Genomic DNA, 27,512 nt, shown 5'->3' with positions numbered 1-27,512 from the left:
TGTCAGAAGGCCCTTCGCCTCCGTGGTGATAACCTAAATGGTCTTCAGATATTTCCAAATATCCCCTGGGGAGGACTGTTGAGAACCACTAATGTCAGCTATCCAAAATTGATAGTTTTATCCCTGTACCGATGAGCTTAGGAGGTGGCAGCAAAAGGTGAGTTTAGTCCAGGGATGGTAATAGAGTGTCAGGAGTGGGAATAGGATAGGGTAGTGGAGACTAGAAGGATGGGAGCAGTAGACTGGTAACAGCCATAACTTTCTTTCTTTCTTTCTTTCTCTTCCTTCCTTCCTTCCTTCCTTCCTTCCTTCCTTCCTTCCTTCCTTCCTTCCTTCCCTTTCCTTCCTTCCCCTTCCTTCCTGCTTCCCCTTCTTTCCTTCCTTCCTTCCTTCCTTCCTTCCTTCCCCTTCCTTCCTTCCTTCCTTCCTTCCTTCCTTCCTTCCTTCCTTCCTTCCTTCCTTCCCCTTCCTTCCTTTCTTCTTTCTTTCTTTCAGTAAGAATGAATGAATTCTTCATTCATTCATTTAACAAATATATACTGAGAGCATACTAAGTAGAGGGGACTGTTTCAAGGGCTGTGGATTCAGTAGGAAAGCAAACACAAATTCTCTGCCCTGAAGGAGTTTATATTCAAATGGAAAATGGGGGGAAATGAATAAGAAATGCAATGATAAAAGTAGTGCAAGAAAAAGAGGTAGAGCGATGGGGAGGATATTAATCAGGGTCTGGGTAGGAAAACAGAAAACACCAGGGATTTTAAGATGGAGCATGTCCTGTAGAGAGGGGATTGACAAGGTATTGGAGGATGATAAGGGCTACGAAAGTGAAGAGGACACTGAGGTCACAGAGATAGTCTCTACAGGAAGCTGTTGCTATCCCTAGGGCTGGGGGAACTAAGGGAACAGGATAGAGCGACTAGAACCTGGAAACTTAGCAAAGATGTCGGTGGAGGTAGGATCCAGGCCACCGAGAAGGTGGCCCTGCTGGCTGCTATTCGTGCCTGTGGGGCTGGGATTAAGTTTTGCAGGAGTTGGGGATGACTGACCGGCTGTGGATATGATCTCCTAGGTGCAGGCTAAAGCTAAGGCTGCTTCTGAAACTATGGAACAAATCTGTTCATTGAAAAGAGCAGCTGAGCTGGCTGACGCCAACTGGAAGGAACAGCAAGCCAACAAAAACGGACAAGTCTCCTCCCCACCTAGGGGGCCTTCCAGTCTCTCCCTAGCGCCCCCTATCGGCACAGTTTAATAGGGAACCATCTGGTTCTGGGGAAACGCTGCCTTCAGAGAGGCAGCCCCTGATTGGCAAAGGTGATTATGGAGGGAGGGTTGAAGCTGAGAGAGCCTCAGAACCAGCGTAGGGGGGCTGTTATTTTATACAGGAAGTCCTTGGACCCTGCTCCACCCTGCTTCAGAGAGTGTCTTGGTCACTTTTCTCTGTGTATGGCTGAGCTTCAGAAGAATCACCCACCATCCTGTAAACTCCTTTACGGCACAGGCTGACTGTTACCTATCTCTTATTATCACAAAATGTTTATTAAGTGACTAAATAAATGAAAGGATGCCTTTAAGTTAATGCGATTGTTATTTTACTGAATCCATTCAATCTCAAAGTCATGTTTTATGCTGTTAAGTTTAAAATTGAACACAAATATACCAGAAATTAAGCAACTATACTTGCCCACATCTAATTGTAGCGTAAGTAACTTTACAGCTTGTGTTCTACTGATTACCAGCCCTGTGCACATGTGTGTGTGCGTATGTGTGTGTACTTGTGCCATAGTCAATCTGACTCAAAAAAATATTAAGTAGGCACCTACGAATTGCAAATGTCTGCATCAAATGCTACATGGGACCTGAAAGAATTAAATCGTCCCTAGAGGACTTGGAATATTGATTTCTATGTGTGCCATCTGGCTCATATCACTATTTTTAAAGGGTCTTTTCTTTGATTTATGGAAGTCTCTTGAATTCCATTCTTTTCTGTTTTTAAAGATACTAACAATGCACATTGGCCCCCACCTCACTTCAGCGTCTAGCTTCATCTCTTCAAAAAATGGCTTTCCTCTCAGAAGTAACCTTTTGGGAGTAATTGTCTAAAGAGAGAAATTAACTCTTTCAGACTCCCAGGGCACCATGGCTAAATGTTCTGTAAAACTCCTTCCTAATTACTACCTGGAGAGAGAGACTTGGCATCTGGAAAACAGCATCCAATGTGTACACGATTATTCCCTTCATTGTTATCTCAGAGAGGGACATGAGTTCATCCCTCTGAAGAGAAAGAAGCCTCACAGATGCTTATTCATAAATAATAGGGTGGAGCTGTGGGCTGTGGGCTTATAACCCCCCAACCTATTTTGAAAATTTGGCTCCTTAGACAATGTGAACATGCTCCACCACTGAAGGACGCAGGCAGAAGGCTGAGGGGTCACATACTGCTGGTAGGGCTTTTACGCCGGCTTTGGTTGTTACAGGGGAACTTCCTTAGCTGTCTCCCAAAATACATCCTATGTTACATGTAACCAGGTAGCTTGCCTCTTTCCCTTCGTAGAAGCCCTCTCTTGAACATTAATACTTTCTTCCCGTGTTTCCTACACACAGTTTTAAAGCCCACAAATACCTTGCTCAACAATTATGGTTTTTAATGTCCCTTCATCTTGACCTTTAGGGAGGAATGCTGGCAGTGTTCTTTGGATTGCTTCATTGTTGATATTCTCAAATCTTCTCCATGTACCGAAGATGCTGATGCATTCAATTCAGAACATTACCTCTGAAAAGGTTTTTTAAATAACAGCATAATATTATCCCTGTCTCACATGATGCCTAATCTTATCTCCACCTTATATTCAGCCCATCACCTAGAGACCATTGAAGAGCACACTTACTGTTTTATACAGGTTAGATGAATCTAGTGTTAAATGGAACCCACAGGGACAACCAGTGATCAAATTCCTGAGCCCCCAAGCAAATTTTCATACAAGGACCCTGTGGGGACAGAGTCCCAGAGAGCTGTTTCCAGGCTCTCGGCCTCACGTGGAAAGGTGCTGGCTCAGGTAGTAGATGCCCATCAGCTGTGACTAGCTGGCCATCAGCTGTTACTGGTTAGCCATTAGCCACTGATATAACTGCCATGGCTATGTTGGTTGGTTGGTTGCTTGGTTGGTTGGTTGGTTGGTTGGTTGGTTGGTAGGTTGGTAGGTTGGTTGGTTGGCAGAGAAGTGGTCGGCGGATTGCGGATCATGTGGCTCCTGCTTCCTGTGTCTCCAACCCAGCCACTAGCAAGACTATAGTGGTATGAAACCCCCATGCATGGCTCCGTGGGTGTGCCTTTTTGACCTCACCATATCCTGCGTTCTGGTGTGGGGAGCGGGACCAGAATCCCTGCATTACAGACCCTTTTTCTTTACTTTGAGATAAAAGTTTCCAGCAGAAAGAATTTCTCTTGACATTTGCAAGCCCTACTATTGTCTTTGGGTGCAGTAATCATGAAAATGCAAATGGTCTGTTATACGTGGTCAAAACCAATTTTTCAAAGCAGCTCAGCAGATGTGTTATGTTAAAGTCATTCCCCTCCAATTATTAGTCGGTCAAAATAAACATTCCCAGTCAATACTGATTGCATTAACCTGGACGTATTTTGTGTACATGTTTCAATGTTGATCCTGTTTTCTGCTTTTAACTGTATAGATACATGACAATAAAGAAAATAATTTTGCTAGCAATTGAATTACAAAATGTGATCGGTTCTCCATTAATGAAACCTCTGTCTTGTTCAACATCATCAGTAAATAGCCTTTATTTTTTTCCTCTCTTCAATTTGCAAGCTGACAATAGAAAGAAACATTGACCGGGTTGAAGGCTGCGAAGCAAACAAGAGACAGTTAGTCAGCGCCATCTAGTGGTTAAAACTTAAAATTTGATCACAGTTTGTGGATTTTCCTTTCCCACTAACATACTGGAGAAATAAATGGTGATATTTTATTATCCATTTTGAAATATTTTGATCCTTTTAAAACTTTGAATGAAAATTTTAATATAAAACAAATACATTAAGTTAAACTTTATTTTAATTCTACTATTTGTACCTCAACAAAATAAGTCAAGTAAAATTATCTATGTGGAGCAGTGAAAGCAAGAATTAGCAATTTTGTGGTAATCTTTCCAGTGAAGACAGCTAATCAAGAATGTTTCGTCCTAATTGTACTTGATCTTAATTAGAAAATGTATAGACATCACTGATGAAACTAATTTGGTCATTTACCTTCACTCTGCTCTTTGGAGCTACTCAATTTATTGCCAGTAGTGATCGTTTTTTTGAAACAAATGTGGGAGCCAGAGACCAAATTCAGCTAGTGCCTCTCAACATGGCATAAGTATTTTAGAGATTTGGGGTTGCGAGTTAGAGGTTGGGAATGCAGATTAACCTATATAGAGAGCTTTGATACTGCTTTTTAAGACTGCTATGTTGGACAACTGGAATTTACTCCACAACATAGAGATTGGATGTATTATTTTCCAGAGAAACATAAACAACAGTATGTGTCAATATATAGAAATAGTTATTTTGTGGAATGGGCTGATTCAGTTATGGATGCTAGGAAGTCTAAAATCTGCAAGGTGGGCCAGCAGGCATGGGATCCAGGGGACAGCTGAGGTTGTAGTTCACATCCAAAGGCTGTCTCCTGCAGAGTTTTCTCTTGCTCAGGGGAGGCCATTCTCCTAGTCTACGTGGACCTTCAACTGATTGGACGAGGCTCACCCACATTATGGAGGACAATTTGCTTTACTCAAAGTCCATACAATAATGTTAATCTCATCCCCAAACTCTTACAGACACGTCTACAATACTGTTTGACCACATATATCTAGTCACAGTGGCCCAGCCAAGTTGACACATAAAATGAACAATCACATCCGGTGGAGTATGCAGAGGGAAATAAATGAAAGATACGGGAGAACAGGTCAAAAGTTTAAAAACCTGCGATCATTCACCTCAACAAAATGACTGCTTTCTGTTAGAGGTTCTAAACAGTATCTCCATCTGCCACTGACACTTTAAGCACCATTGGAGCTGCTGGATTCTGTGGCCCACGTGACAGAACGGTTTGCACGACAGCCTGGACCTGTTGCAGACCCTTCTCTTCTGGGCCCCACTCAACACTGGCAGATTTTTGGCTTACTCAGTCAATGGGTCTGAGTAGCACACCACAAAGGACAAATACGTTGCCTCCCAAGTCTAAAGAAGCTCGCTAGGCACTGTGCCTCTTTTTTGCTTGTAGGAGGGGTCAGATGCAACAAGTTGTCCTTCGCTTTAGAAGGGCTATCTTGAGTGCCCCACACCCCCGGACCCCTAGACATTTCCCGGAGGCAAAGTCCCTGAAAGTTGGTTAGACTTATGTCCCATACAAATAAATGTCTGACCAATAAGTCCAGACTAGTTGCTGCTTCTTGTTCATCAGATCCGATTAGCATGATATCACCAATGTAAGGGACCAGTGTGCTATCTCGTGGAAGGGAAAGGTGACTAAGGTCCTTACAGACTGACTTGACAGAGGGCTGCAGACTTGATATGCCCCGATGTAGGACAGTGAACGTGTACTGCTGGCCTTCCAGGAGCTGCTATAGGACTCACCACCTGGTTAAGTTGGTGATAATCCACTGTCATTCACTAAGATTCATCTGTTTGCTTCACAGGCCAAATGGGTGAGCTGAATTAGGGTGTGGAGGAAAACCTCACCCCTACATCATTTCAGTCCTTGATGGTGGCATTAATCTCTGATATTCCTCCGAGAATGTGGTATTGCTTTTGATGTACTACATTCTTAGGGAAAGGACGTTCTACTGGCCTCTACTTGACTTTTTTTTTTACTATAATAACCTTCTCTCCACGGGTCAGGCAACCAATGTAGAAAATCTGACAGTTGCTGAGTGTGCCTATTCCAATCCTGTATTCTAGAACTGGAAAAATCACCAACGATGGGTTTGGGGACTCACTGCAGCCACCGTGGGACAGATCTGAGCTAAAAGTCCACTGACCACCTGACCTCCATGAGCCCCTCCTCTGACTGGTGCACCCCAGTGACATTCAGATCTCCTGGAATCAGTGTCGGTTCAGAGCTAGTGTCCAGCCGCCTCTGCAAAGTATAACTTTTTTTCTTTTCTACAATACACAGTCATCCTGCTAAAGGTCATAGGTCTCTTTGCAGGAAGACTTGGAGAAAGATTAAAGTTTAGATTTGGGGAGTGTGGTGGGGTACAGGGTGGGTGAACAGATCTTACGTGATTAATCCTCTGTAACTATGAGTAGAATGGCATAAAGCTTCCTCTACGAGCCGTGGAGCAGAAATTATGCCATCTGGAAACACAACTTTAAAAAACAAACAAACAAAACAATGGCCTCAGCAAAAGACTATACCCAGTACTCTTAACTACTGATGTTACAGAGAATGAAATCATGTGAACAGGTTTTTTTTCATTCTAACTTGATATCATCACCATAGACACCCATCAGAATATACAGAGAGACAAAGTCACGCAGTGGACAGGTTGAAAGGGCTTGGGCTTTTTACGATGACAACCTGTGGGGACAGAGTCGCAGAGAGCAGTTTCCAGGCTCTCAGCCTAACCTGGGAAGGTGCTGGCTCGGTTATTAGATGGCTATCAGCTGTAATCAGATGGCCATCCGCTGTTACCGGTTAGCCATTAGCCGCTAATATAACTGCCATGGGTATGGTAGGGGGTTGGTTGGTTGACAGAGAAGCGGATGGTGGATTGCACATCATGTGAAACCTGTTCCCTGTGTCTCGACCAGCCGCCAGTGAGAATATAGTGGTATGCCTCCCCTATCTATGGCTCCGTGGGTGTTCCCTTTTGGCCTCACCATGCTCTGTGTCCACCCGCGGGGAGCGGGAGCAGGACCAGAGACCCTGCATTACGTAACCCAAATCGCTTTTGGGGGAATCACAAGTGGACACATTACCCTGCAGCATCAGTTTTATTAAAATAATCTGGAGTACAAAAGCACAGGCTTTTTATTAAAATATGGATGTATTCTGTAGTCGCTGATGCAATAGCATATGAATTAGTGAGATATGACAGGAAATGAAATTCCACAGCTGGGCAGGCAGATGGTTTGGGCTCTATCTCCTGAAGACTCTGGGGCAGGATAGCTGGAGCACACTGAGTATTTTAAGTGTGCGAGGTCAGTGTAAGAGTTAAGTACACAGACTGAGGTCAGGCTGGGACGCAGGGAAGCAGGAGCCTGTGCGCTCCTCTGCTCCCTGGACCTCTCATTCCAAAAACACCCTCCACCAGGTGCCCTTGTTACCAGGCAGAGTCTCCAGCTCAACAACTGCCCTTTTAACTCCCAGCGCCTCGTTGCCTGGGCAACCCTCTCCCGCCGGCGCGTCCGCGGCCTCCCTGCTATTGGCTGAGAGGACGTGGCGGCGTCTGTCGTCAGTGAGCGGCGCCGCCAGATCCGGGGACCGCGCGAAGCCTCGTTTTCCCCGCGCCCGGGTGGCTGGTGGTGGAAACCACGGCTGTTAGTCGAGTGGGCGCCGAGCAAAAGCCCCACCTGGGGTGGCGGCTGGTGTGCGGATCGCGGCTGGAGAGAGGCGCGGTAGGAACGGGCCCCGGAGCCGTGGGCCGCGGAGGCTGGGTTCCCGCGGCGCCGCCGCGCTCTCGGCCCAGCGGCCTCCTCGCTGGCCTGTTGCTAGGGCCGCCGGAATCCGTTGCTAAGGACCCTGGAGATGCTGTGAGCCGAGAGCCCTTTTTTCCCCAGGGTTGGGCGTTGGCCCAACGTACCTTCGTTCGCAGTAGTTGAAACCGGCCGTGTTTCCCTCCACCCTTTAAAAAAAAAAAAAAAAAAATGTTCTTTTTTGTTTTTTCTTTTTGTCCTATATGACCCCCTCATTTTCCGATTTTTGACACCATCCTGGCCCTAACTGGTCTTAGGTATTTAGAAATGGATGGTATTGGAGAGGAAGAGGCCAGGAAAATGGAAAGCAGATTTTAAGACCCTAAAATACTCGCCCTTTGAATTTATTTTATGGTAAAAGGGGATTGAGATCGATGGATTTGGGGCTGTCTCTGTACTTTGGAATTTGAAGGAGCTTTAGAGATGGAACATGGCTTCTTTAATGGGGTTCCTGTTACACGTTTGGAACTTTCTAAACACTGGATTAGAGAATAGGAAAGAACCGGTGTCTGCCCCCTGAGAATTTAGCAGTTTCATGTACTGGTCTCAAAGTGGGGTGCAGAAATAAAGTGCATATAGAGAAAGGATTTATGAGCCGTCCAAAACAGCGAAAGAAATGTGTGCTTCCCTAGCACCGACGCAAATGCCTGTAGCCCCCTGTAAATTACCTGCAGCAGCTGAGGGAACCTTAGGGAAAAGAGAGGCTCCCCCGGTAGGGCCCTGCTTGTTTGCTCTCTGATATTGTGACAGATCAGGTGTTCGGGTTAAGTGGATTTGTGCATTCTCGTGTCTATTTAGAATCTTCATACTGTTCTGTAAAAGAATGAAGGGTGACCTTGTAATATTTATAAGACAAAATAATTCTTAATTTTTCACTTCCAACATTACCCTTTCACACCACCCTCTACATGTTATTGAAGGAAAAAGCACTCGGAAGGGTGGTTGAGCATAAGATGAATTAACTATTTTTCTTTTACAAACAACTCATGCTCCAGGTTTGTTGTCAGTGGTATGCTCCCAGATAGATACTAATTTAAAAATTTGAACACACTTCGTTTGTCTTTAAGGTAAAGGGTGATACTTTTAACAATAAAGTGAACAACTAATTGTTTTGGAACGAAACTAGGGTGTTTTGAAAGTGGACATAGAAATGTTTGCAACTCTGTGTGTGTGTGTGTGTGTGTGTGTGTGTGTGTGTGTGTGTTGATGTTGCCGAAAATTACGTAAGTATATTAAACATAAAAACTGTCCTGTATACTTAAAACCTTTGGAAGCTCAATTTTCTAGCATACTAAAAAGTCAGATGAAGAGTTTCATTGGTTTTTTGAACTCATTCATAATGCAGCACCTTCCCAATAGTACCTTCAGGAACAACTTTTTGACATAAAAAAAATGTAGAAATTTACTTGTTTCAATAAAAACTTGCAGAATTGGTAGGTAGTGTTGAAAAATGTGTGTCATGACTTATTGTGGCAGACTATGCACTTTTAACGTTTGTGGGTAGGCGTCTTTGTGATGTATGTTTTTCAACTATGTCAGCTATTACAGTTTATGATCAAAAGAAACTGAACTTAAACTGAATGTTCAGATTGATGTAGCCCAAGGTGTCAAACCAAATTCTTCAAAAAAAGGAAACTGTTTAGTCACCTGGACCTCACTATTAATAGTGATACTAAAAACCATTTTGTACCATTATAAAGAAAATGCTAAAACTCCTAGAGCACTTGCTATGTGCCAAGCACTTTTCTAAACGTTTTATGTTTTACGTATATTAACTTACTAGTCTTCATATACAGTTAGAATAGTTATTGTAGTTCTCCCCAGTTATAGAGTTGAAAATGAGACACAAAATTTTTTTTTTTTTTTTTTTTGGTAGAAACTTAGATTGTGTTGATCCCCCTCAGGAACTTCTCAAAACAGAGGCCAGATAACAATAGTAAGTACTTGCTAAATAATCACGGAAGTGTGATATTAAGTCAACATATTTAAAGCTTGCCTTAGCTTATCTTCAAATAAGATATCTGACAAATTTAATGAAGTATTCATTGCCGTATTTCCAGAAAATGCCTTGAAGATGACTGTGAAGTGTGATATTGGGATGTAAAGTAAATCATCTGCTGGTCAGAGGATGAGAAAATTAGGTCAAAGTATTAAATCAAGAAAATTGAAATTTAAAATTATTCTGTGTACAGAAATAATCTTATATCTTTGCAAGGCAGTCTGATCTGGTTACATCGTGTTTGAAATATTTTCAGGCTCAGTGTTGCTACATGGAGCTTTGTCCTTATTGTGTAGTTTTCCAACTTGTAAAGCAGATTAAAATCATCTCCTGGGAGGAATCATTTAAGAAAGTATCAGTGTTTATCCTGAAGAAGAGGAAACTGAGAAGTTGACAGTCTTTGTCCTTAAATACTTGAAAAGCTGTCATTTGCAAGTGGAAGAGGACTTTACCCAAGTTACCTTATGGGGAGAGCTGTAATAATATGTATATAATGACTATATTAATATATTTAATTCATATATGTAATGATACTATTAATATATCATTAATATGCATATAATGACTATATCGAAGGTACAACGTGGGAAATGCTCTAATGGAAGAAGACCTGGAGTGTCATGCAAGTGAGGGAGGGAGTAATTAAGTAGAAATAAGGAAAGAGTGCAGAAGTTAGAGTGCCATGGAAGTGAGCATTTGAGAAACAAAGAAGATGGGGAAAGGCTGAACTTGAGATTGCAGCTAGGCCTAGAAACACCAGCAGGCAGTTGGGTGTATGAGTCTGGGTGTGTGTGATGGCGGATTCCTTGGTAGAGAAATTTAGAAGTACTTTGATTAGGCAGGAAATCATGGGCTATGAAACTAGAACAGGAAAGAGGGAAATGTGGAAGAGGAGAAGTGAACCACCATTCATGGGGTGCGTAACTTGATATGTGATCGTATGTGCCCAGTAACAGCCTTGACAGGCTTGTTTTACCTCCCCCTTTTAATAGATTAGGAAGCTGACGCTTAGGGAGATTAAATAATGTACCTGAATTCATAAACCTCATAATTGGTGGAGATGAGATGCAGATCTGATCCCACAGCTCTTTCTACCTCATCACACCATGTTGACCACATCTGTAGGACTAAGTGTCGAAAGTGAAGGAAAAGGGAACAACAGTGACCTAAGTTTTTCAGCCCGATGGACCAGAAAACCGGAGGTACTTGAATTGACGAGGGGTTCATAACTTGAGCGTGATAACCTTCTTTTTGGTTCTGTTCAGTTTAAAGAGCTCGTGTTATACTGAGTGGTAGAGTTCATTATGCCACTGGAAAAGTAGGACTTGATATGCAAATAGTGACATTTGGAACTTTGGAAATACAGAAGCCAGAGAAGATGGAGATGATAGTGGGTGTGGCAAACACTCCTTTCATGAAGCCAGTTCATGTCTTCTGAATCTAGCCAGAGGATTGGAATTCCGTGTCTTGACAGTTATTTGGATACTTGGAATGGAAAAAAAAAATGTTTGCTTTTATACATCTTATTTTCTTATAGCTAGTTTTTAATTTGCTGTTAATAGATATTGAAATTGATATATTTTTATATTTTCTCATTAATCTTTTTAGGTGTCTTGCTCCATACCATGCCTTTTTTGTGTGTCTTTTATTGTATTCTCTTCTCTCTTCTGTTTTGGTGTATATACTATTAATGAATTCCAATCCCCACCCTGCACCCCCTGCCAAGTTTTGAAATCAAGTTTCATTTAACTACAGGAGTAAAAGGCAAGCGATGCAGAAACCAGAGGGCCATGGAGACGTACAGTTGAGAAACAGAGTGACAGGTACAGAACGTTGCTTTTTAAATGAAGAGGTGAACTGTAGTACCATGTTTCCTCGAAAATAAGACCTACCCAGACCATCAGCTCCAATGCATCTTTTGGAGCAAAAATCAATATAAGACCCGGTCTTATTTTAATATAAGACCTGGCATAATATAGTATAATATATATAATATAAAATATAATATAATAATTAATATAATACTGGGTCTTATATTAATTTTTGCTCCAAAAGATGCATTAGAGCTGATGGTCCGGCTAGGTCTTATTTTCGGGGAAACACGGTAACGACACGTTCTATTCTACAGATGAATGAGGGGTGAGCTCTGTTGTTTTCACCTCTTTTTTTTGTTGAGATTTTCTGGTTCTTTCCAGGTAACTGTAATCCAAGGACATCATCGGGTGCACAAATAAAACATAGAACTACAGTTCAACGAAGCAAATCCTCGTCGCCAACCAGTTCTCCAGAGTCTGCAGGAAAACTTCATCCTCGACCAAGTGATAAACTTAACCCTAAAACAATTAACCCGGTAAGTACAAAAGAGATTCCTGACTCCGTAGACTTTTCAGAGTAACGTGCACTTGGCGCACTATGGAACTATCCGAATGCTGTCTTAAGTCTCTTTTGTTTGTTAGTGTTGAGGTAGTGATGGAGGAAGGGCATGTGGTCGCCGTGATGGAGAATGGAGCTGATGTGGGAGTGAGTGTCCAGGTGAGAAGGTGTAAAGTCGACAGTAACCAGTGTGGCATGCTCTGTCCCATTCCCGGGTGAATATTGTAGGATATAAAGTAAATTGCACATCAGCTTTGGTTTTTATTTGCTGTGGTGGTTTGACTTCCTAATACAGCATCAGTGATTTAACTTGTAGTTCATTACCATGGGATGAATTGCAGGCCTCTAGAGTTGCGTCAAGGTCTCTAACCATTTTGCTGTGATCTATAAATTAGCTCCAGAAATCCTAACTATGGTACTATCCTCCTTTTTTGACTTTTCATAGCCATTTAGTCAGACTTAACCAACATGAGATTTGTGCACATAAAAGTACATAATTGTGTGTAGGTCAGTGAATTATCCAAAAGTGAACACAGCTGTGCGATACACCTGGGTGGTGTCCGGCCCAGTCTTGTGTAGGTGAAGATGATCGTGGTTTCAGCCCTTGGAAGGGATTATGAGAGTGGCCGAGACATTAATTTTGATGGCAGGTGAAATACGGCAGATACTTAAGCAAGGATGCAATGAACTATCTGAGGGCAGAAGGAGATTGTCTGACTTAGAAAAGAAAAACGAAAAGTGGTTTGAGTATCTGTGTTCCTCCGCTTTTTTCAGTAATCGGCAGTGTCAAGGAAATTGAAATCCTGAAGGGCACCCTGATGTCTTCTTGCCGTTGCTCCTTTTCCCATATTTAACTGTGGTAGTTTATAGTCCTCATTTGTCTTAATGTTTTTCCCCAGTGAAAGCAACACTTTTTCAATTAATTTCCTTATCTGATATGATTCTTACTTGAAAACAATTTTTAAAACTTATGTTTTTCTTAGCAGGAATTATAACTAGATGAGTGCAATATTTCTATTGCTGTAAATTACTGTGCAGAACATGGATTGACTTTGCAAATAAATCTTTTGTTATAATATTTTAATGAAATTTCATGTATGTATTTTTACTCAAAATAATGTTTTTCCAGAGGAAAGGGCTAATTCTAAACTTATACTCTTAAGTATATTTTTAAATTACTACATGTGTTTAAAACATTTTAGCTAATTATATATAGTAAGTTTATATTTTGTAATTTAGACAACTGTATTTCGTCTGATTATATTTAAGGTACCATGTGGTAAAATATTTACTTTCTGTGCCTCTAAGTCTCTGATCAATTATATTGAAATTATGCTGTGATTGTTTAACTGTTGTGATTGATCATCTCTTAAATCGCCTTTGGGAGTAGATCCACAATTAATCTTTTCTTAAGATAATGATGTATAGCAAAACCAAAAGCTGTGAAGTTACATGTCTAGGCAGACACATCTGGGCATATGTTTGTGAGAGTCTTGCTCAGTGTCCATCTCTATCAAAAACCCCTGCCCAACCTAAGCCTTTGATTTTTATAGGAGCATAAAGCCAGTCTGAAGAAATTAAGATTCTTTGACCATCCAGACCGTCCGTATTTAGCTGGAGGACAAATAGGAAATGTGCCGAAGGCTGAAAAATAATATGCTGCCCTTTACTTACCACCTCTTCTCCATTCAGCTCTCACCTTGGAAAGTCACAGTGGGCAGGGGGTGGAAAGATGTGTTATCTTTATTATATTTATAACATTTATATTGGTCTATATTACATTTATTACGTATATAGTTTCAGCCACCTTCAAGCCTTCTGAAACCGTTAGCGGTGGATGGAAGCACCCATCGTGCTTGTGGCTGTGGCTTCAGTCCCGCAAGAGTGCATGGTTTTCTCAGCGATCTGAGTAGAATGGTGACTGGGTACCCACCTGGTGGCTTGAAAGTCAGGGTGACCGTTTGCCTCTGACCTGAGCAGGATTAAAATTGATTAGACATCACAAAGTGGAGGTGATGGTAATATTTATTGTGTTCTCGTCATTTTTTATTTCAGTTTGGTGAACAGTCACGAGCCCCTTCTGCATTTGCAGCTATTTACTCTAAAGGAGGTATTCCTTGCAGGTAAAATCAATACAAGTTATAACTGACCATGTCACTCAAAATAATTGAGGAAAATCAATACAGTGTTCAGTTTAAATGTGTGGAAAGTTTTATTTATGAGGGAAGTTGAAATAAAGGTGACTTACACTTTGGATGTTGGATTGGCATAGATCCTGGGACATTGTTGATGAAAATAATTTTAATTCCAAAATAAAATTACCAATAGAACTGCAGTAAACCACCAAATGATTTAGGAAATCGATTCAAGCAGTTTCTAAAACAATTTAATCATTCACTGGCTTGGGCAAGGTGCAAATAAATAATCCAATTTTGTTTGTAAACTGAAAGTTGACAATTTAATGAAATTGTTTCATTATTTTTTGAAATTATCTTTCAAAAATTCAAAATTTCATAAATTTCAAAGTTATATTTGTTGAAATTACATTTCTTAATGAGTACATATGTCTGTTTTTGCTTATTTTAGATGTAATTCTTGCCACTTTTCTGGACAGACATCAGGAGTATTTTAAAGAAAATAATATAGGTTACTATTAGAGTGATACAATTATCAGATTTTACTGTCGAGAAACACTTATTTCTTCTAAGTATATCCAGTTTAAGCCTGTTCTGGATGATAGAATATTTCATTTTCATTGTGGAAAGAATAACCACAACATCCTTTTTGTTATTTTTCTAATATTCAAGAAATGTTTTTAGTGGTATTTTCAGATTTGGAGGACTATGAGTGAAAAATAAGTTCCAGAAACATTCTACAATTTATTATTATTTAATATTTATGTTCCAAATTGAAACCCTATTTTAAGGTTCTTTTACAGCCTTCCCTGCTCAGAGCAATTTATTGTTACTAAAAATGTAACAAAACAATGTTACCGAGGCCTCTCACTGTTATGAAAATAGCACTAATGAAGGAGTCAGGAAGTTCAGAACATTACAAAAGGGATGTGAAGACACATTTGGGGATGGTATTTATCCTAATTAATTGTGATTGTGGCGATGGTTCAGTGGATGTATTCCTACATGAAGACATATTACATTGTGCACTTTAAATATGTGCAGTTCATTGCATGTCAGTTATACTTCAGTAAAGGCTGTTTAAAAAGAAGCAGCAGCAGTAGCTTTAATTCAAGAGGCTGCCACTTTGTTACCTTGCCTGTGGCATCTCACCTTCCTGGCCTCAGTTTTCTTCTCCTTAACAAGGGTAAAACCTGGCTTGGCTTCAGATCATTTGTGTTAGGGTTCAGTGATCTATATCTGACAAACAGTGTTCCTTATAAAACAAATTATTGTTTCTAAAGATCACATTTGTTTGCATTTTTTTATTTTCTGTAGAGTGCCTATTTTATTATCATTTTGTCTGTAACATATTAATTGTAACATTTGCATTAAGACACATAGATAGCAACATGCTCCAATTCGAAGACTGTAGGTTTATAAATGTGGGGTTGTTTAGTTTTGGCACCAAAACAATTTTGCTGAAAGAGTAGGAATTTGTAAGATTATAGATTGCTTTATAAGATGTGTTTGTAATATGTTTTGAAGTCATGGTTTTCCTACATGTTACAAAACAATTCTAATATTGTTATGTTCTAGAAAGAATATGTATATGTTAGATAATCACTGCTTGACATGTAATTATATTATCGTTACATTGACTGTGTTTTATATTTTAGATTGGTCCATGGTTCAGTAAAACACAGATTACAGTGGGACTGTCCTCCTGACAATCTTCCATTTGATCCTCTTCTTATTACTTTAGCTGAGGTAAATACTCCATCTCTCCTGAGTGTTTGTTTATTTTTTGGGGGGGCGGGGGAAACCTTTAAAATTGCATTAAAGGTTATTTTGTAACTCATCAGTAAATTGCATTATTTACCCACAATTTCTTGGTTTAATTTTAATTACTGAAGTCATATATCACGATAAGGAAAACAATAATAATAAAACTTAATTTTCACTTAGACTAATAAGGATTTTTTTGTTATTAGCTTAATCAAATGAGTAGTAAATCATGGTTTTTTGTTTTTGTTTTTGTCTTTGGCAGGGTCTGAGAGAGACTAGACATCCATACACCTTTGTGTCAAAGGAGGGTTTTAGAGAATTACTTTTGGTCCAGGGTGCTCCTGAAAAAGCTGTGCCTTTGCTTCCTAGACTGATTCCTGTGCTAAAGGCAGCTCTGGTATGTCCTTTATTCCTGTGGACTTTCTATAGTACATGTAGGATACTTTATGTCTTTATTTCCCTCCAAATTAATACGCAAATTAGTCCTTTACCTGTGGTTTTGATATGTGTGTGCAAAATTAGGCCACTGGGATTCAGAGCCAGGTGATTACTTACTTGAAGACACCTTGAACAGATGTACTAAAGGTAAAAAGGGACAGTTCGCGTGTCTAGAGAAAGTAATGAACCTCAGAGCAGTCTTTCTGCTACGGTATATGTTAGTTAATGTTTTGGTCAAGCTGAAAATTTGTTTTTTGCTCCTACATGTCCGGCATTAAAGATTATATTTTAAATTCTGGGTTTGGTTGATTATCTTCTAAGTTTGAATGCTCCGTCTTACTTTCTCCTTCACTGGCTTGCCCTTTCTCCATCCCATCCTTCCTCTCCTTTCTCTTCTTTCCCTCCCTGTCCCTACATCACTGCCCAATCATCGCGTCACAGGTCCATTTGGATGATGAAGTGTTTGAAAGAGGATTGAATGCTCTGGTGCAGTTAAGTGTCGTAGTTGGTCCTGCTCTAAATGACCATCTGAAACATCTGCTTACAAGTGTGAGTACTAAAAAGACGAGAGAGCGGTTGTGAATATGTATCATGCCCTATCCATAGCTCTTCATAATTTAATGGCTTCACATTAATCATTAAAATGATTCCAAAGCTCAAAATGAAACTCATCATCCTAACCAAAAAATACAGAGATCAGACCTACTGGTTCATAAAATATTTTACTAATGGACAGTATAATCTTTATTTTTTTTTTTTTTTTTAATGGAAGGCACCTACATGAGCAGAATTTAGAGTTGCAATAAAAAGTAGGCAAAAGTTGAGTGGACAAAAATTAATGAACAGTGTAATGGTATCATGCCCTTGTTGATTAGCTATGAATTAGACACAGCACTTATACATACCTGTGTAATTACATATTACCACAGTCATGTTTTTCACCTTTTTTCTTTTTGTTTTTCATTGTAAGTTGTTTTTATTATGTTTTAATTTATTTTTTTTATTTTCCTTTTTTTAAAAAATTAGTTTCAGGTGTACAAAACAACAATGATTAGACATTTATACCCCTCACAAAGTGATAACCCTCCTCCCCCAATCTCCTATCCCTCTGATATTGTATACAGCTGTTACAATTCCACTGACTGTATCCCCTATGCTGTATTCCACAACCAGTATTGATATGACCACTTGACTTTATTTTTCATTTTGTTAATGTGGTATATCACGTTAATTGATTTGCGGATGGGAACCAACCTTGCAATACCAGAAATGAATCCCACTCAGTCGTGGTGTATGATATTTTTAATGTATTGCTGAATTTGGTTTGCTAATATTTTGTTGAGGATTTTTGCATCTATGTTCATTAGGGATATTGGCCTATAGTTTTCTTTTTTTGTAATATCCTTGTATGGTTTGGGGATCAGGGTGATTGTGACCTCATAAAATGATCTTGCAAGCCTTCCCTCCTTCTGGATTTTTGGAATAGTTTGAGGAGAATAGGTAATAGTTCTTTTTGGAATGATTGGTAAAATTCACATTTGAAGCCATCTGGTTCTGGGTTTTTGTTAGTTGGAGCTTGTTGATTACTGATTCAATTTTGTTGATAGCAATCATTCCATTTAGATATTGTTTCTTCTTGATTCAGCCATGGAAGATTGTATACTTTCAGAAATTTATTCATTTCTTCCAGATTGTCTAATTTGTTGGCATTTAGTTGCATGTAGTATTTTCTTAATTTTTTTTTTGTATTTCTGTGGTGTCTGTTGTCACTTCTACTCTTTTATTTCTGATTTCATTAGTTTGGGTCCTCTCTCTTTTTCTTGATGAGGTGGCTAAAGGTTTGTCAATGTTGTTTATCTTTTCAAAGAACCAGCTCTTGGTTTCATTGATCTTTTGTATTGCATTTTGTGTTGTTGTTTTTTTTTGTTTGTTTGTTTTTTGTCTTTATTTGATTTATTTCTGCTCTAATTTTTATTATTTCCTTCCTTGTACTCCTTTTGGGCTTATTTTGCTTTTTTTTTTTTTTTTGCTTTTTTTTTTTTTTTTTTTTGCTTTTTTTCCAGTTCCCTTAGGTGTAAAGATAGAGTGTTGATTTGAGATTTTTCTTGTTTCTTTAGGTAGGCCTGCATCGCTATGAATTTCCCTCTTAACACTGATTTCGCTGTGTCCCATTGATTTGAGGTCATGTGTTTTCATTTTCATTTTTCTCAAGGTATCTTTTGATTTCTTCCTTGATCGTATTGCTGACCCATTCATTATTTAGTAGCATGTTATATAGTCTCCATGTGTTTGTGTGTTTTTCACTTTTTTTCTTGTAATTGGTTACTAGTTACATACCACTGTAGTCAGAGAAGACACTTGATATTATTTCAATCTTCTTAAATTTGTTGAGACTTATTTAGTGGTCTAACATGTAGTCTGTCTTGGAAAATGTTCTGTCTGCACTTGAAAAGAATGTATATTCTGCTGCTTTGGAGTTAAATGCTCTAAAAATATCAATTAAATCCATCTGGTCTGTGTGTCATTTAAGGCCATGTTGATTTTCTGTCTGGAGGATCTGTCCATTGGTGTCAGTGGGGTGTTAAAGTCCCCTACTATGATTGTGTTACTGTTGAGCTCTGCCTTTATGTCTGTGAACATTTGTTTTATATATTTAGGTGCTCCTATGTTGGGTGCATAGATGGTTTACTAGGGTTATATTTTCATGTTGGATTGATCCCTTTATTATTATGTAATGTCCTTCTTTGTTATTATAGTCTTCATTTTAAAGTCTGTTTTGTTTGATGTAAGTATTGCTACTCCTGTTTTTTTTTCTCATTTCCATTTGCATTAAATATCTTTTTCCATTTCTTTGCTTTCAGTCTGTGTACGTCTTTCCATCTGAGGTCTCCTGTAGACAACATATGCATAGGTCTTGTTTGCTTATCCACTGAGCTACCTTATGTGTTTTGATAGGAACATTTAATCCATTTAAACTTAAAGTGATTATTGATAGCTACATAGTTATTTCCATTTTATTCTTCAGGGTTTTGTCTTCCTTTGTTTGTTTGTTTTCTCCTTTTTTCTGCTTAAAGAAATCCTTTTAACATTTCCAGTAATACTGCCTTGGTAGTAATGAATTCCTTCAGCTTTTTCTTGTCTGGGAAGCTCTTTATCTGTCCTGCAATTTTAAATGATAGTCTTGCTGTGTAGAGGAGTGTTGGTTGTAGACCCTTGTTTTTCATCAGTTTGAGTATTTGCTGCCACTTCCATCTGGCCTGCAAAATTTCTGTAGAAAAGTCAGCTGTTAGTCTTATGGGAGCTCCCATATAAGTGACTACCGTGTTTCCCTGAAAATGAGACCTAACCGGAAAATAACCCCTAGCATGATTTTTCAGGATGACATCTCCTAAACATAAGCCCTAATGCATCTTTTGGAGCAAAAATTAATATAAGACCTGGTCTTATCTTTGGGGAAACACGGTAGTTGTCTTTCTCTTGCTGCTTTTAGGATTCTCTTTGTCTTTCATCTTTGCCATTTTAACTATGATGTGTCTTGGTGTGAGCCTGTTTGGGTTTATCCTGGTTGGAACTCTCTGTGCTTCCTGGGCTTGTATGTCAGTGTCCTTCACCAGGTTAGGGAAGTTTTGGGTCATTATTTCTTCAACTAGGTTCTGGATCCCTTGCTCCCTCTCTTCTCCTTCTGGTACCCCTATGATGTGAATGTTGTTACGCTTGGTGTTGTCCCACAGGTCTCTCAAACTATCTTCATTATTTTTTTTATTATTTTTTTCTGTTTGTTGTTCCATTTGGGTGTATTCTGCTAAATTGCTGATTCAGTCCTCTGCTTCATCTGATCTGCTGGTGATTCCTTCTAGTGTATTATTCATTTCAGTTATTGTGTTCCTTATTTCTGACTGGTTCTTTTTTATGGTTTCTATGTCCTTCTTTATGCTTGCTATTTCTTTGTCGAAATTCTCACTAAGTTCCTTAAGCATTCTTATAATCAGTGTTTTAAACTCTGTGATAGGTTTGTTGCCTCTATTTCATTTAGTTCTATTTCTGGAGATCTCTCCTCTCCTTTTATTTGGGACATGTTTTTTTGTTTCCTCATTCTGGTTGCCTCTCGGTGCTTGCTTCTATTTATTAGTTAGATCTTCTATATCTCTCAGTCTTTGCTGGGTGGCCTTATGTAGTATGTGTCCTCTATGGTCTAATGGCACTGTTTACCTGCTCTCCTGTGTGTGTGTTCCACGAGTGTCCCTTGAGTGTGTTGTGTGTGTTCTCCTGTTGTAGGAGAGCCTTGATTGCTGTTGGCACATCAGTGTGTGGGACTGACCCCCAGGCTGACTGGCTGTGGATTGGCTGTGCCCACAGTGTATGAGCTACTGTGTGGGGCTGACCCCTCAGAGGAAGCTTTGCTCCTGCAGGTTCTTAGGCCTCCTGAGACCCCTTTTTGTGCCTGCTGCTTGTGGGGCTGGCCAGGTAGTGCTCTAGTGTGGTCTGAAGCTGGCCTCTGGGTATGTTGTTTCTGGTGTCCCTTGGGAGGGGCTCCCATGCAGGCCAATTTCAGCCTTGCCTGTTACTGGCCCCCGGATACCTGGTGGGAGCCACAAAGCTGTGTGTGGTTGTCTGCTGCCTGTGCTGGACCTGGCAGCATGTGGGGGTGGCCTCACTGTGAACTGAGGCTGGCTGCCACCAATAGTGGGCCTGAGGCAGCTCAGCAAAAGGCCCAGAGCCCCCTAGGCCACCAGCTGCCTGCCTATAAGGCCCAGGCGTTGAAAGAGCCTCCTTAGGTGCATGTGTCTAGCCAGTTGACCCAGGGTTGAGAGTGCCCTTGGCGATGCAGCAGGCTGGGGTGGAGTTCAAGGGAGTCATGAGATGTGACTGGTGATTTTTACTACGTTAGCACAGACTCAGTTCTTACGCCAGTGCCTGGCCTGTGACCACCTTGCCCTACACCCAAGGAATACTGCACCCGGTTACTGCCTCAGACTTGCAAATTTCTGAGAGCTATTTCAGAGTGGCTGCGGTACAGTTTTTGGGTCACTTGCCACCATCAAAATTCTTGCAGGCTGTCACAGATTGTCTGCTGCTGTAAAAGACCTCCACAGCTTGTGGTGTGGGGCTGTACGCCCAGGTGCCCAGAGTGCCCCTGGCAGTGCAGCTGTAGGTGGGCAGGGCAGGGTTCCAGGGATCTAAGGGGTGTGATAGGTGGTTTCTACAAAGTCAGTGCAGTCTTGGCTCCTGCACCAGTGCTGGGCCTGCCACCTCCGCACTAAAACACCCTGAGAACACTACGGCCAGCCACCACTGGACTCAGGCCTCCAGGTTCCCGAGAGCTGCCCAAGAGAAGCTACAGTGCAGATCTTGGGTTACCGCCCACCAGCAAGCGTTTCCCAGGCCTCTGCAGGCCCTCTACCTGCTTTAAACAGGTTTCCACAGCTGGTGGGGCGGGGCCAGCAGCCTGGCAGTCAGGAGTTTCCTGGGTGATGTAGTACCAGGTGTTCGGTGTTCAGGGACCTGGGGCGTCACCAAAGCATTGCACACGCGTGGATTCCACAAGACCAGTGCGGTTCCAGATCTGGCCCTTTGGTGGAGGGCTTACTCCTGAAAAGTTGGCACCCTCCTGTAGGCCACACGTGTGTGGGCTCCACACAGGGGCAACACTGGCTCTTGTCTCTCTATCTCCTGCACCGAAGCCATGCAGCTCAGTTCTTCCCCCCACATCTCTGCGCCTTCTAAGCTGCCTCTCCTACACCAGAGACCAGGCAAGTGCCCACAAGCTAGTGAGTCCGTGTGCCAGCTCTACACGGACTCAGGCGTCTGGGTTTCCAGCCGCCTTCCTCCCCCTGGAAGGGCAGACAAAGTCCTCACTGACTTTCGCTGCCAGATGCTGTGAGAGCTCCTCTTTCCAACACCAGACTCCTCGGCTAGGGAGCCCGGCGTGGGGCCGGGCCCTCTCCTTCTTCAGGGGGGGGACCTCTGCCACCAAGGTGTCTCTCTCGGCGTTCAACCACTATCTGTGGGTTTGGAGGTCAGCTTGTTTCATGTCTATACCTCTGCTACCAATTTCGATGTGACCTCTTCTTTATATCCTTAGTTATAGGAATTCTGTTCAACTAGTGTTCAGATGATTCTTGAGGTTGATTATTCTGTAATTTATTTGTAATTTTGTTGTGATCCTGGGATGTAGTAGGCATAGCATTTATCTAATTCACCATCTTGGACCTTCCTTCAGTATAAGATTTTAGGGAGTCTGAAGAGCATTCAGGATGGGAGTTTTTCCTGTTACATGTAGTTTAATCTTTATCACAATCTATGCTGGGACGCTGTAGCTAAAGAAGTTTCCAAGACAACCCTTAGGCTGAACAATTTGCTCTAAGGACTCACAGAACTCAAAAAAGCTGTGTTGCAGTTTATTACAGTGAAAGGACACATTAAAATCAGCAAAGGGAGGAGGTTCCTAGAGCAGGGACCGGGAGAGACCAGGCGAGTACTGCAGTCATTTGATGGTGGAACAAAGTTCCAGGTTGTCCTTCATGACCTGAATTGCACTGTGTGCATCTGTGCTCCTGTGATTCTGTCCTCGTTCGCCTCGTACCCTCCCCCTTTGCAGAGACCACCCATCCAACAGAGGCCCATTCAGGACATATCTAGGGACACATAGTCTTGTGGTTTCTAGTCTGATTCTTCTGTCACTGTTACTGAATTATCCTTGTAAATGCTCTCTTCTTTGTTGTCTCTTCCCGTTTTTACTGTAGAAACAACTGTGTTTTAGAGGCTTAGCTTTCCATTATAGGCCTCCAAATGCTCTTGCAAATTACAGAACGGAAAAGTGTGCAATTTCATAGAAAACTTACTCTGGATATCACACTGTAGAGGATTTTGTAGGATGGGTTTTTGAAATAGTATAAATTCATTGTGTGGTTTTTTTTTGTTTGTTTGTTTGTTTTTTAAATAAATAGAGTGGTGTCTATTATATATCCATTTCAATGAGACATTTCATTTCCTAAAAGAAGCCTTGAACTATAAAACAAATTCAGTGGTGTTCATGTACTTACTATACAGTAAAGCCTCAGTGACATTATTTCTAGTTAGCCTATTTTTTAGTGAAGTTTTAGTAATGCTTATGGTGACTATTTCTACTTTTTCAAATCATTTCATTCCGCCAATCTTATTTTAAAAGCTTTCCAAGAGACTACGGGACAAGAAATTCAAAGAGCCGATCACCAGTGCCTTGCAGAAGCTGGAGCAGCATGGTGGAAGTGTGAGTAGGACATTATCCCTTACGTCATAATTGTTTTCTTTTTACTTTTAGTCGTCTTACAAAATTGGCTGTATAACATATAGTATCTCATTTCAGCTGCAAACAACCATGTGGAATTGATAGGATTACTTTCATTGGAGAGCTCAGAGTTTCAGTCTCGCTTAGGTAGCCCAGTTTTTCAGCTGGGATTCAGACCCAGCTTGTATAACTACAGGGCCTGTACCCTCTCACTGTGCTTCCTATACGGCAGGTAGTCCGTGTGGTGCAGCTTTACGGTGTTTTTGTTTTTGTTTTATTTTGGATGTCTTTGCTTTGATCAGTGGAAAGTTCAGAAAACAGAAGGACTAATGTAGAGAGCTCATTGAAGACAGAGTACATTTTTCTTCTTTTCATTTGCCATCTTTTCTGTCAAAAAAATTTACAATTTGCCCATAATCAAAGGTTTAAATGAGATTTCCAGATGCCTGCGCTACTACGTCTGGAAGCGCACGTGTGCTTGAACGTGAGCATGTGTGCGTGCACGCACAGGAGTGAGTCAGTTGATTATTTTAACTTGCAATAATGTAGCAGATTTCGTTATTACTGTGCCATGTCAAGTAAATAGGTTGAGTTTTCATCTTTTGAAAGAAGTGTTCAGATAATCTAGTCTTGGAAGTATTTCCTTAAAGCAGTGATCCCATCTTGTTTTGGAGATTACATTTAATCAGATCTTAATGACAGAGTAGCATGTGATTATCTTAACATTGCAGAACATAGTTTCATTCTTCTAAAGGAATTAACTATCGAGAATGATTGTATGCAGTTTTAAAATGGTAGATGTTTTAGTTTAAGCTTTGCCTAAATTACCTAATTTGACCAGTTGCCGTGACTTTTTAAATTGATATTCTTTCCATGATGAGTGCCTGGAATGATGTTTGAGGAGAAAATAAGTCCCAAGGCTGCTAGGTAATGGATTTCTTCTTGGTTGTGTGCAGGTGCTAGGCAGAGGATTAGCATTCAGACATCTTGTGGTGATGTGTACACAACCATCCACTAGCCGGCTAGTCCACCTCCCTTCTCAGCAAAAAGGAAATTCTTCTTGCTTGCAATGTGCTTGTTGTTCTGAGAATTGGAATGCAAGATGAATTTGTTCTTTCCTCCCCTATGAAATGCAAGTAAACCAATGCTAAATAATGATGGCACAGCTTTTCTATCTGAAACTCTTCCCAGCCTGGGAATGGGGAGTGGGGCAAGTAGAAAGGGGTTTGTCCCGCATGTTAGATTTCCTGGGTGTGTGTGCGGACTTGGTGATGGTTTGCGTAAAGTTTAGAAAGAGCACACTATGATTTGGAGGGGGGATACTGGAGATGTACATGACCAACCCATGGTCCCAGAGACAGCTAGCCAGGGAGTTCCTCTCTTACTACTTAATCTCATTAGTTTTTAATCAGGCTAGTACAGAATAAAAAAATATTCTGAAGTCATAAGGGCTATTAAGTACTATTTATTCCGTCAGATTTTTTCCTCTGCTTGTCATCTCCTTCTAATATCTTGCGTGATATTTTAATAATAATTTATGTAATTGCAATAGGAAATCGCAATTACATATCAAAGACTTTCCCTTGGCTTAATTATTATTATTGCACTTGCTTTGGGTACTTTGTAAATCCTTCATAAAATTAATGAATGTTCTTCTTTCCCTTCTAAAATGTTTATATATCTTCTCTTTAAGTGCTTACAGGTAAGTCTTTTAAAAAAGATTCTTCTCAGTATTGCAGTTTCTCATTTCTTAAGGCCTGTGTGTATCACGGTGATGGACTCAACTTTCGGGAATCAAAAAGAATCAGTTACAGACAGTTACAGTGTTGTTTTCTTATAATGAATCAGTTTACAACCTGCCTTAAATGGGAAATGGTTCATTCTGAGTTTGATTTAATTTTTTTCTAAGTGATACGCACCTTTGTCTTGGGAAAGATACATACTTACACACCTGAGCTCGATTGAGCACATGGGAACTTAATACATGCCAGAAATTCTGTTGAGTACTTTTTAGACTTTAACTCATTTAATCTCTACTACAACCGTCAGAGGGAGGTTTTGTTCTTACCGCCCTTTTAAAAATCTAGAAACTGAGGCGCAGAGAGATAATTACCCCCAGATTTGACAGTGAAGTGACTAGCAGAAGCTGGATTCAAATACTGGTCGTCTGGTTCCAAACTACCTGCCTAGTTGTATATTTTTAAAAAACACTGAGAGACAACAACCTATATTTGATTTAACTCAGAAAAAAGTTCGCACTTCTCATTTCATCCTTCTGCTCTTATCCCATTTTGTTTATTTGTTTTGAGTTTTGGACACTTTTTTTTAGGCATGCTCCTGCAAATGGAACACCTACTAGGGGAACCCAGCGTGATACTAATGAGGCTATGTGTTTTTTCTCTTGCCAGGGAAGCCTTATCATCATCAAATCTAAAATTCCAACATATTGTTCCATATGTTGTTGAAGAAGGAAGCCAACAAAAATCTTACCACCTGGTGACAGGTATTCAGTGCTGACCATGGATACCTCTGGGACCTTTGCAGGTTCACTTGAGTTTATTCTTTTGTACATCACAGCCACCATTCATTATTTACTAGTTTAAGACGAGTAGATAAAATACCATTGAATCATAGTAAAAATGATTCGGCAACGAAGAAGAGTGGTTAATGATGGAAAGCTATTTTAAAAAGTTATATAATAGTACAGTTTTGTGGGTTTTACTTTTCATGTTTATGCTGTGTGTGAACAACCATTATTGGATTTGCAATGGATGTTTGTACTTATTTTCTAGTGCCTTTTATTGGTAACATCCTTTCTGCAATCAGTTTGTAACTGTATACGTATTTCTAGACAGTTTGCCATTTCTGGATTTTATATTTATCAAGCCTATGGAAATTTAAAATAGTGGACAGCATTTGTGAATTCACTGTTAATTACCATTTATAAATACGTATTTTATAATGTAGAATGCTTGGGAAAATTTCTTTCCAGGGTATTCTAGTTTAAGAAAAACATTTTTTTTAATGTGTAAATTCCCTTACAAGTATGTTGTTTATCCCAACTCATTAAAACTACCTAAACTTTAGGTGTTAATTGTATTTAAATAAATGCTATTTTGTATTTTATAGTCTGAAAAGACTAAGGATATTCAGTACATGAAGATATTCGGAAATTAAAATCTTAAAACTCATATGTATTCAGTGATTGTGTTGTACTTGCTTATGTTGTACAGTTAATTCAATTGAAAAAGTTTTTGCAACAATTTATAGGCATCATTCTGAGTGTTGATGTGGTAGAAGCTGCCTCTGGATCAATCTGCGGAGAAAGGCATAGAAGAGAAACAGAAAACAGGAACAGGACCTTCCGTCTTCAGGGCAAGAGAAACTTCAGGGCCCACAGAAACTTGAGCCGTCACACCAAATCCCAAGCAGCCTGATAGGTTTGAAGGGATGGACGGCAGGTGGCATTCCTATGTAGCGGCAGCAATGTTAGAGTCCAGAAGCGGCGGCGAACACCCTTTCTTTGCAATTCTTCAGATGCAGTCTCACGGGTTTTTAATAACTGAAAAGAATACAGTAATCTCTGAAGAGCCCTAATGCTCATCCCCCCGCAGATCTTTTGTGCTTCCTGGTCCCCTGTTTCCTCGCGTCTTCGCTCGGGGTCACATCCTCAGGTCATATTAGCTGCAACAACTGCCTGCCCCTTACTTTGCCTTTACCCTTCTCATCGCACTTAGCACCACCCAAGGCAAAGCTGTCTAGAAAATGCCATAAGAAAAATGTCATTTTTTAAATCTAAGAATGATCAAATTTGAAATAAAGACCTGTAAGATACAG

The 27,512-nt window shown here is 40.4% G+C and overlaps 1 protein-coding gene across 4 annotated transcripts; it reads left to right on the top strand.

The window, feature by feature from the left end:
- Window positions 1-7,454: 7,454 nt before the first annotated feature.
- Window positions 7,455-27,511, top strand: PACRGL (parkin coregulated like). Of its 4 annotated transcripts, XR_012492766.2 has the most exons (11): window positions 7,458-7,618; window positions 9,573-9,632; window positions 11,451-11,518; window positions 11,891-12,045; window positions 14,124-14,191; window positions 15,862-15,952; window positions 16,233-16,367; window positions 16,850-16,957; window positions 23,577-23,657; window positions 26,084-26,219; window positions 26,946-27,511. XR_012492766.2 is itself a non-coding variant. In XM_019743868.3 (10 exons), exons 3-10 carry the CDS (start codon window positions 11,467-11,469, stop codon window positions 26,138-26,140), a joined length of 747 nt encoding a protein of 248 aa, XP_019599427.3. In that variant the 5' UTR covers window positions 7,461-7,618; window positions 9,573-9,632; window positions 11,451-11,466; the 3' UTR covers window positions 26,141-26,866. The 4 variants fall into 4 exon arrangements, 3 of the variants coding, with proteins under 3 accessions (XP_019599429.3, XP_019599427.3, XP_088648799.1); XM_019743868.3 differs by lacking the exon at window positions 26,946-27,511 and having other exon boundaries at window positions 7,461-7,618; window positions 26,084-26,866; XM_088792673.1 differs by lacking the exons at window positions 7,458-7,618; window positions 26,946-27,511 and adding an exon at window positions 7,629-7,753 and having other exon boundaries at window positions 26,084-26,286.
- The last annotated feature ends 1 nt before the right edge of the window (window position 27,512 follows it).

This window comes from Rhinolophus sinicus, chromosome 1, assembly GCF_057876585.1.
Source record: "Rhinolophus sinicus isolate RSI-liver-muscle chromosome 1, RSI-T2T, whole genome shotgun sequence".
Lineage (NCBI taxonomy): Eukaryota > Metazoa > Chordata > Mammalia > Chiroptera > Rhinolophidae > Rhinolophus > Rhinolophus sinicus.
The sequence above is the reverse complement of the archived record's forward strand: the minus strand, read 5'-3'. Positions and strand labels throughout refer to the sequence as shown.